The 11,118-nt window shown below is 41.8% G+C and overlaps 1 protein-coding gene across 1 annotated transcript in view; it reads left to right on the top strand.

The window, feature by feature from the left end:
- The window catches only part of HTR2A (5-hydroxytryptamine receptor 2A), a 201,257-nt gene extending 192,777 nt beyond the window's left edge, over positions 1-8,480 (top strand). Inside the window, exon 5 of the mRNA XM_073580252.1 lies at positions 7,484-8,480. Coding sequence (XP_073436353.1) covers positions 7,484-8,265 — 782 coding nt within the window. The 3' untranslated portion in view covers positions 8,266-8,480. The remainder of the gene's footprint in view (positions 1-7,483) is intronic.
- Positions 8,481-11,118: the final 2,638 nt, after the last annotated feature.

Below are 11,118 nucleotides of genomic sequence, written 5' to 3' on the forward strand. Positions count from 1 at the left end.
CTAGACAGGTCACATGATCAGAGTTCTAGACATGACGAGATGATTACCAAACCAGACAGTGCAGGATCCTAGGAAAGGTCACATAATCAGCGTTCCAGACATGACGAGATGATTGGAGAACCAGACAGTGCAGGATCCAGACAGGGACACCTGATCAGAGATTCTAGACATGACGAGAAGATCACAGAAGACAGCAGAAACGCAGGCATCCTGCAGCTCAGACATGAGGTGAGTGTGCACACTGCTCTAGGGAACGAGCAGGATAGCAGACAATATATGCGCATGCACATCGCTCCAGGAGTTCTTGAGAGAAAACAGACAGGGCAGACATGGCGGACATGACAGTACCATTTCTATTAATATATGACCTTGTCTTATTTCCGGAGAAACATGGTATGTACACTCATGCATAAGACACAATGGACATAGAATACAATATATTAGCTTCTATTTGCACAAAATCACTAATAATAATTATATATAAAATATTAATCAATTAGCTCATTATTATAGAATTATGACATTTACAAAAGAGACTGAATATAATGCATCAGAAGTGTATATGTTATATTTTACATCCATTGTTTAGGAACCTCCTGTTACATAATATTACAGCATGGAAGATGACAAGTCTAGCTTAAGCAGATTCATTTATTCCCTGTTGCATTTTGCATCATTTTGAAGAAGGAGGAATGTAACCAAATATTGCCATTCTAAGTAGGATTCATGAAGCACTAATGCTGTGCACTGCATGGGGCTTTTACATTGCGTTTCACTCTAGATGACCTAAATCTTATGCTTTCCGCAGCCCCCCCTTCCCCACTTCGTGACTCATTCCTTACTGTGTTACCGCATGAAAGGAAAACTGATAAAGATAAAAAGAAGCAAAGATTGATATGATAGAGATAAACACAGTGAGACATTTCTATAGTGTATTATTTTGTGATGTTGACATGAAGATAACACTAAGGAACACACATCTGACCATAGAAAAGTAAAGTTCAGCACATCCTACACTGGCAAATAGACCATAAAGATCTATTAATAGAGTTTTACGGTATTTGCAGTTTACCCTTGGTAATTATAAATGTATAGATCTGGGAGATGCATGTACAGAATTCCCTGGAGGGCACAGTCAGACGACCATAGGATTGAGATCGGACCTAGGGATGAGCGAGTAGTGAAATACTCGGACTCGTTGTACTCGTTACGAGTAGATCCTATTACACGGGGACTCGTAATGAGTAGCAAGTCCAATGTAAGTCTATGGGAAATGTGAGTAATGGGCAGAGAATGTGTGTGGGCAGAGAATGTGTGTGGGCGGAGACTATTTGTGCATAGAGAATGTGTGCAGTGGTCTGTGGGGCTGTGTGTATGTGTGTGCAGGGCCTGAGCTGGCATCGTCCGATGGGACTACTTGTCCCATCTGGTATGACCGTTACATTGCCAGCATTAGCGGATGATGGGAAAAGTAGTATTCCCATCATCCGGCTAATGTGGTGAATGTAAAGAAAAAGACATACAGAACATACAACAGAGTACGTACCCACCGCACAGACCTAATTCCCCAAAGCCATCGATCACCTGCAAAAAAAATTAAAATAATAAAGCAACCTATACTCACCTTTCCGCCATAATCCCATTAATAGGGAGGGTCCCACATCGATCTCCAGTGGAGAGCAGCCGCATGAGCTGATGCGACCATTCTCCACTGATACAGTGATGCTGCGCTGCCAGCCAATCACGGTAATGCCACAACAAAGAAGGCGGCGGCTTTACTGTGATTGGCTAACACATGCCGGGTGGGAGATCTGAATATTGCGAGGCGAGTAGTGAAATTTACTTGCTAGGATTCGAGTACCACATGTACCTCATTGCTCGCCGAGTACCGAATCCTAGCGAGTATACTCACTCATCCCTAATCGGACCGCAATGTGTGGACTGACCAGCGGCTCCCCTGTCCCGAGCTCGACAGCTGCATTGAAATATATGAAGCCGTAACGCTCGGGTAGGGAAAGCTGTTGGCCAGTCCGTGCATTGGGGTCCAATCTCGGTCCGATTTATACGGCTGTTTTACTGCTCCCTAGTATCGACTTATTATTGTCAGGACACATAAATTAACAGATAATAAATAAGGGAAATTAGTAGTGTTTTCCAGTTGTTACATCTGGTATAAATGGGAAGCGCTACAATACCAGTCAAAGCCACTAGACAGAAGTGATGCTGTGTTTGAAAGAAAGCAGCCAAGGTTATTTTCCTAATCACAGGTAGACTTCTGTGTATATCATTTAATTTAATGAGTTAACATTACAATTTGCCTTTTTTTTCATTTATCTATCAGTCAGAGAGGTAAATGGGTGGTTCAGCACAACTTGCCCATTAGAAACAATTGTTGGGCACTTCTGGGCAGCAGATTTTTACACTTGTAAGGAGGAAGACCGGGCTGTAGGTGCTGACAGAGCACCGTGTCCGTAACTGCTGGGGCCATGCCTCTTGTTACAGGGGGAAGGAAATTGAGGATGGAGAGGACCCATGACCTGTAGAGAGGGGGCGTGGTAAGCCAGGGAGAGACAAGGGGTTGTTGCGCGGGAAGAGGCAGAGATTTCCCACCGTTGTAGCGAGAGGACAGGGACCTGCAGCACGCCACGGGGAGAGTTAGTCCAAGCACTGGTGAGAGGGAATGAGTGCAGGCAGGACCGAGCGGGAGATTGTAGTGCAGAGCTCCCGATTTTAGAGCACACCGAACGGGAGAGTGTTTTTCGGGGCTCCCGATTGCAGAGCACGCCGAACGGGAGATTGTGGTGAAAGACTCCCGGCTGCTTAGCAGTGTGATGGACTAGGGGCTCAATGGGTCAGACTGGAGACTGCCCTTTGCTGCGAGAAGAGTGCATACCAACCTGTTGGGCAGGGAAGTCTGAAGACCGCAACACCGGTATCAGTCGGCTGTCCACTTTTATCTTTGAAGAAGTGAACAATCAAGGATCCATGATAAGTGAAACAGTTAATGCCAAGACTGTGGCTTTACGTTAACCTGTTATTTGTGTTCATTAGCCTAATATCTGTTTTAACCCCTTTTGCTTCCTGTGAGAAGAAACATCCCTTTGGTAATTAAACCAAAGCCCTGTTAACCCTTGCTCTGCACCTCTGTGTTGCTGCATCCAAATTACCTGCATTATACACTCACCGAGCCATAAGTGGCAGTAGCTGCTTTGGTCTTCTGCATGTCTGATAAGGAGGGTGAGCTCTTATCCGTCATCATCAGGTTGTCTTTAGCCGGGATTGCAGTTCTCTTAACTAGTGCTGTGCTGCTATAGCTGAGCTTTGTTGTGCACACATGGGTTATCTGCCCCACAGTCTACTGTCATAATGATGCCAAGTGCTGCATGGACTGCTTGGCCTTCTACCAGCAGAAGCAGCCATGCACTACATGCGGATTGCATATAACTGGAATCTTTCTATCACTATTCGGCTATGTTTACAGAACCGTATTTTCAGTTCGGGGGCTGTCCATGTGAAAAACTGATATCACGCAGACCAATTTATTCAATTGGGCTGATCAGATGATTTTTTTTACCAGATGTCTGCGTAAAAAATTGTAGCATGCACTAGTCTCTTCTGTACTTCGAATTAATTCACCTGTTCAACTCTGTGGGTATGGCTGCACAAAAAAACATTGGATCCCATACGGGTCATCCATATTGTCTACTATCTTTACAGATGCAATGATGTTATTAAAATAAAAAAAAAAACTGTATTTAACCTTGAAAATTTTACCCCTTTTTGCGTTTCTGTTTTTGGCTCCCCTTTTTCCCAGAGCCATAACTTTTTTATTTTTCCATCAATATGGCTATGTGAGGAGTTGTTTTTTGTGGAATGAGTTGTACTTTTGAAGGAAATCATTGGTTTTACCATATAGTGTACTGGAAAATGAGAAAAAAAATTCCAAGTGCAGTGAAATTGCAAAGAAAATTGCAATTCCAATTTTTTTTTTGTTTTACCATGTTTACTAAATGCTACTATTGACTTGCTATTATGATTCTCCATGTCATTACGATTTTGTAGATATCAAACATGTCTAGTTTATTTTTTATTTATGTGATGAAAAAAACAAAACAAAATTTGATTAAAAAAAAAAATGCATTATATTCCGAGACCTGTAGCATCTCTATTTTTCGTGATCCGGGGCTGGGTGATGGCTTTCTTTTTTGTGTGCCAAGCTGATGGTTTAATTGATACCATTCTGGTATGGATACAATGTTGTGGCTACCAAAAACATGTAATTCTGTAGTTTTTAGTTTTTTTCTCATTACACCATTTACCGATCAGATTAATTATTTTTATATATTGATAGATCGGGTGATTCTGAATGTGGTGATACCAAATATGTGTATTTTTTTAATTTATTTTACATTGTTTTATCTTGAATGTGGCCAATGGGGGATGACTTTACACTTGCTTCAATAGTCTCTATGGGAGACTAGAAGCTGCGATCATCCGATCGCTTGTGCTACACAGAGCAGGGCTTCAGAAATGCTCACTTGCTATGAGCACCGATGGGCAGAATTAGTGATGCTCCTACGGTGCGATCATGTTAAATGCCGCTGTCAGAGATTGACAGCGGCATTTAACAGGTTAACAGCTGTAGGTGGATCTCGATTCCAACCGCAGCTGTTAGGGGCCCATGTCAGCTGTTGAAATCAGCTGACGTGCTGGAAAAGATGTGGGCTCAGCGCCGAAGCTCACATCAAAGGGGGAGACACGACATGCACTATACATGTCGTGAAGGGGTTAATAACTGCTGGTGTATAAATATTAATGCCATACTGATGACAATACAGATTAAAAATTGTCCATTTTTTTATGTGCAAATTGCCTCTTTAGAGAGAAAGAGGACTTGAACTCTATAGCGCCACCTGTTGGTAGTAGCGATCCTCTTTCTCTCTGAAGAGGCAATTTGCATAATAAATTTCCCAGAGGAGCATTGCACATTGAATAAGCCAACTTACCTTGACAAGCCTGAGCTGGTATGTTACTCTCCACATGGAGAAACCTTACCCCTTAGACCTCAGTCCATTTTTTAAGGATATCGGACAATCTTTTAATACAATCATGTGAACTTGTGGGAACGACTGATTAAAGTCCTGAACAACAAATTATAGTTTAGGAGAGTGTGTATTAATTCCTAACCCCTTGCATTAGAGGGGGACCAGATATCGTTAATCCCACCCCTCATCACTTGGAGTGACAAAAACCCAAACAAGAGAATGTGGAAAAAAGCCCAAAAGTCGTGGAAAAAAGCCCAAAAGTCATGTAAAGGTTGAGGAAGGGGAAGCAAGCACTAATACAAGGAGATGTTGAGTCCATGATATGGCTACCCAATTCTTCCTTGCACACTCCTACTCCAATATGTAATAAGATAAATATGCCTAAAAAATAGTTAAAAGGTTGGTATTCATTACAAAAAGTTTGTAAATTACTTCTTGTAAGTAAGCGGAACAATGCATTCCGATGTGTGCGGAATTCCCGCGATTCTGCACAAAGAATGAGCACGCTGCGTATTTTTCCACAATGCGATTCCGCCGCGGAAAAACGCGCAGCATTAGCACAGCATGTGCGGAATACCATAGGATTGCATGGGCTGCATTTTTGCGTTTTTCGTTAAAAAACGCCGTGAAAACGCCAAAAAAAGCTACGTGTGCACACAGCCTTACAGCACATTTTCTTTTAGACCAACCACCGCTGCGAGACAGCAGAGCATGTGCAGCGCTCACAAGCTTTTTCTATTGAGCTTGTAAGCACTAATTTGCAACTGGGCTGGATCGCTGTAGTGCCCTAGTATCTCTTAATCCTAAAATGCTTCCACGTAGTGCTTACAAGCTAGACAGCCATGGTGGTCGGTCTCCTAGGAAACGAAATGCAAACAAGTGTGTTAAATCTGCAAGAACAGCGGAAGTTTTGAATAAACCGTAAATTGTAAAAATGCTTGTTTTGTACAAGCACCATGCGACAATATTCATCTATGAAGATGGGAATAACCCTTTATATGGAAAATTCCATTATTTGTCAGCATCCTTATATCACTAATATGTTTTCACAGATAATCCTACTCTTTCTATCCATTACAGTCTATCTGCAGACTCCGGCTTGGTTGTGAGCTTTACACCATGACATCTGCTGTTTTTCTCCTGCTTTGAAATAATCACAAAGTAAAACAGTCTCAGCTCTCACAATATCAGAAACTGGTTGTCCCGCTGCTTTAAATGAGCGAGTATATGGTTGACTCTGCGGGTTACTACCTGTAATATCTAAAAGCACAATAAAATAGAATGTGTCTAACAACTATATATATATATATATATATATATATACACATATAAACAAAGGTGGGAGATGTGTAGTGAGTGTCAGAATGTCTGCATGTGATCATGACCATTCTTCCTTGCTCGATGAAGTTAATGTTAGCTTTGCTGAGTGGGAAGTCTCCCAAGGAAGAGCGGTAGCAAACAGCAGTATTAAAGCAACCCTCCACCCTAAGGCCTTTTTCACATTTCAGTTTTTTTACGTCAGTTGAAATCCACCAAAGATTAAAAAAACAGATCCGTTTCCACTTGATAACAAGCGGATGCACCAGATCTGTTTTTTGGTCGGATCTGCTGCAGCCGCCAAAGTCAGGAAATTTAAAGGAACCGCGGGCTGGAAAAGGATAGAGAGAGAGTGTGAGTTTAGCTACGGCTGAGTCTAGTGAGGCAGATGTTCCAGTCCTCTTGCATCCGAGATGGCCAACCCAGTGGCAAAAGGCTGATCGCGCTTGAATGTCCTGGGCCGTTTTTTCCTCAATGGCATCCCGCTGGCGCCAACTAGCGATGCATGGACACAGGCCGAAGTCGTCATCATCGCAGCGGTGTGACAGGTAAGAGCGACCACCGACGGATCGCTTGTCGCTGCTGCGTTGCTGGTAAGATCTGCCTGTTTGGCAGCTCACTAGCGACCATTTAGCGATGCACCAGCGATCCTGACCGGGTCATATCATTGTCGGGATCGCTGGTGCATTGCTAAATGTAACGGGACCCTAAGTCTAAAGCATGCCTTAGCTGCAGAGTAAATGCAGGAGAGACGTGATTCAAACTTACCCCTGGCAGTCTCTGCAATGGCGGCAATGTGAAGCAATTGAAGTAGACCAGGAAGTGTGACTATAAATCAAATGTGCGAGGTTGGGGGTCTTCTCAAGGTCACGTTTACACATTCAGTATTTGGTCAGTATTTTATCTCAGTATTTGTAAGCCAAAACCAGATGTGGGTGATAAATGCAGAAATGGTGACGTGTTTCTATTATACTTTTCCTCTGATTGTTCCACTGCTGATTTTGGATTACAAACACTGATGTGAAATTCTGACCAAATACTAAACGTGTGAACGTGGCCTTAGCCTTATATACAGCCTCCAGAACTATCCATATTTACCAATTTTCTTATGTTTTGCTCAGGTATCTCCATGCCAGTGCCTGTGTTCGGACTCCAGGACGACAGCAAAGTATTCAACCAAGAAAACTGTTCTTTATCCGATGATCTCTTCATCATTGTTGGTTCCTTTGTGGCTTTTTTTATTCCTCTAATCATAATGGTGGTCACATACTTTTTAACTATAAAATCACTCCAGAAAGAAGCTGACCTGTGTTTCAATAACCTGGGGGCAAAGAGCAAGCTTGCGTTGTTCAGTTTCCTCCCGCAAACATCTCTTTCATCTGAGAAACTATTTCAGCGTTCTTTGCCAAAAGAATTTGCTCCGTATGGAAGAAAAACTATGCAGTCCATCAGCAATGAGCAGAAAGCCTCCAAGGTCCTGGGGATTGTGTTTTTCCTCTTTGTGATTATGTGGTGTCCATTTTTCATCACTAATGTGATGGCTGTGTTCTGCAAGGACTTATGCAACGAACATGTTATGGGAGAATTGTTGAAAGTATTTGTTTGGATTGGTTACCTATCATCAGCAGTAAATCCATTGGTTTATACACTTTTCAACCAAACCTACCGTTCTGCATTCTCGCGCTATATTCAGTGTCGGTACAGGGAGGAAAAGAAGCCTTTACAATTAATTTTGGTGAACACCATCCCAGCACTGGCTTACAACTCAAGCCAACTGCAGCTAGCACAAATGAAGAACCTGAAGAAGGAAACCAAAACTAAAACAAATGACTATTCTTTGGTGACTATAGGACTGCCCGTGTTAGATAAACCATCTGTTAATGAAAATGTTAGCTGTTTGTGAATGTGGTCATGTTGTAAGAGTCAACGTGTTGTATAACTGACTGACGGCGATAAAAGAGTAAACTATGGAAATCAAGACCGCCTTCAAGATTTTATGATGGAAACCAGGGTGGGATATTCTATCTGGACAATATAGAAGTATCCAATATACAAATATTTATTTTTCACTGTAAGAAAAGGAAATAAAAGAGTAAAGAGTAACTCGATTTTATATGAGGAATGCCTCATTCATCTTACTGTACCTCAAATTACTCCATATATCTGTCATTGAACTCTTAGTAATCCATGCTCTAGTATGGGGCAGCCTTCAATTAAGAGGGTTTCAAGAGATACCATGAAACACTTCAGATATACTTGAATAGTTTTTCCACTTCTACGGAAAAATATGATGTATAAAAGACAAGTAATAATAAATCAAAACAGGTATAATAGCATTAAGGGCCCATACTCACTTGCGAGAGACTCGCACGATTCTCGTGCGAATCTCTTGCATGAAAACCAGGCACTGCCGCCGGCACTCGGGACCGACATTCACAGTATGAAACTACATAATAACATTATACATTCTTTTTCTTAGGGCTCATACTCACTTGCGAGAGACTCGCACGATTCTCGCATGAAAACCTGGCACTGCCGCCAGCACTTGGACCAGAGTGTGTGTCTGCATAGAAATACATGTAGCTGCACGCTCCGGTCCCGAGTGCCGGCGGCAGTGCCTGGTTTTCATGCAAGAGACTCGCACAAGAATCGTGCGAGTCTCTCGCAAGTGAGTATGGGCCCTTAATGCTATTATACCTGTTTTGATTTATTATTACTTGTCTTTTATACATCATATTTTTGCGCACTGAAACACCTCCTGTTTGACCGTGGAGAGCAGTTTAAGTTCCACTCCAGTAACAGATGGAAGGTAAAGGAGGAAAAAAAAATCTTTACTTCAATGCATTTTTTTGGAGCTGAAAATAGTTTTTGCAATTGGGTTTCATTGAACATTTTGCAACGCTTGACTTTTACAAGCTCTTTCTGTCCTTACACGTTCTACATTCATGATTTTTGAATGTCTGCGGTTATAAATCAGCTAAGAATAGCTCAGAAAAAGACATAAAAAAAGTTACAAACACAATGTGAAAACGTCATAGCTGGCAGACTTAAGCTATGTTCACATGCTGTGTTTTTGCTGGCTTTTTTGATTTGCTGCATGTTACAGTCCCAGTAAAAGCGATGAAATTTCAGAAATCTCATGCACACACATTGGTTTTTTTTTCATGACTGATTTGGAAAACTGTTGTGTTTTTGCAAAGTGCTCAGTGCTTTTTTCAATGTTTTTTCATTGTTTTTTCACCCATAGAAAATAATGGGTAAGTGCAAAAATGCAGCAAAAAACGCAGGTATCAGGTTTTTCTGCGTTTTGGGTGCATGGACTTTAAGGAAGTTGGATCACGATTTTTTGGAGGGGCACTAAACTTTATTAGCATGCACAAGAGATAATAAAAAGGCAAAAAAGTAGCAAATACGCAGCAGAAAGCAGTAAAACCTGCTTTTGTAAGCACCCTGTTTACTGCCGGCATAGCAGGCTTTGCCTGCGGAAAATAATGCAGGAAAAAAATGCAGCAAAAACGCATCATGTGAACATAGCCTAATGCACCCTGTGAGTGCCCTATAAAGGCTAAAGAAGGTAAACAGTGTAAAAAAAATTAGCTTCAAAGTCCCTGCAATTAGGTAAGAAAAATATATGTCCCCAAAAGTTGGACCACCCTTTTAGGCCGGGGTCACACTTGCATGTGCAATGAGAGAAACTTGCGCGAGTCTCTCGCGTCAATACCCGGCACTGCCGCTGACACTCGGACCGGAGTGTGCAGCTGCATAGAAATGCATGCAGTTGCACACTCCGGTCCTGAGTGCCGGCTGCAGTGCCTAGTATTGATGCGAGTTTCTCGCATTGTACTCGCAAGTGTTACCATGGTCTTAAAGAGAGTATCTCTTCTACTCCTGGGATCCTCAGCAAACAGCTGCAGGCAAACTGGATTATCACATGGTGACACATGCATGGCTATCCTTGTAATGCATGAACTGATTCAATAAAGTGACGTTTGTTTTGGCTCATTGATGATGTCCATATGCCTCTATGATGTCCATGAGATGACCTTACTCTCTTTTTCTCATTTTTTTTTATTAAAGGGCTGGTCCACTACTTTTATATCCCAAGGATAGGTCAGCAAAATCTGATTGATGGGAACCCGACACCCAGGACCTCCACCGATCAGCAGTTCTTAGGCCACATGCACACATTGAGTATTTGGTGTTTTTTTTACCCCAGTATATGTAAGCCTAAACCAGAAGTGGGTGATAAATGCAGAAGTGGTGCAAATATTTCTATTAATGCTTTTCCTCTGACCGTTCCACTCCTGGTTTTGGCTTACAAATACTGGGGTAAAAAACTCACCAAATATTCAATGTGTGCACATGGCCTTTGTGTTGGCGAAGACAAACAATACTAAGTTTTACTGTCTAGTGGCCTGGTACTGCACATCCGCTGCTATCCATTTGAATAAGGGAGGATTTAAAGTACGTGGCAGCGGCCACTACAATAAAATCAGCTTTGATACAAAAATAAACATCTCATTCACCACCCCTTTTAACAGGAAATGTCTAACTGGCTAATTATCCTCTGATCTCCCACAATTCGCTGCTTTCTATTAGAAGGTACGGTATTTATGTGAATGGAGAAGAATATATAACGTAACTCAAAATTTGTGGGAGATAAAGAAAAGTATAGTTACTGAAGAACATATGTAGATTTTAATTTGAATGTTATAAATTATACATACTTGCATCACAAAAGTCTAAAAGTATAATC

The sequence above is a fragment of the Dendrobates tinctorius genome, unplaced genomic scaffold (assembly GCF_039654945.1).
Source record: "Dendrobates tinctorius isolate UK_male_01 unplaced genomic scaffold, ASM3965494v1 ptg000064l, whole genome shotgun sequence".
Taxonomy (NCBI): Eukaryota; Metazoa; Chordata; class Amphibia; order Anura; family Dendrobatidae; genus Dendrobates; species Dendrobates tinctorius.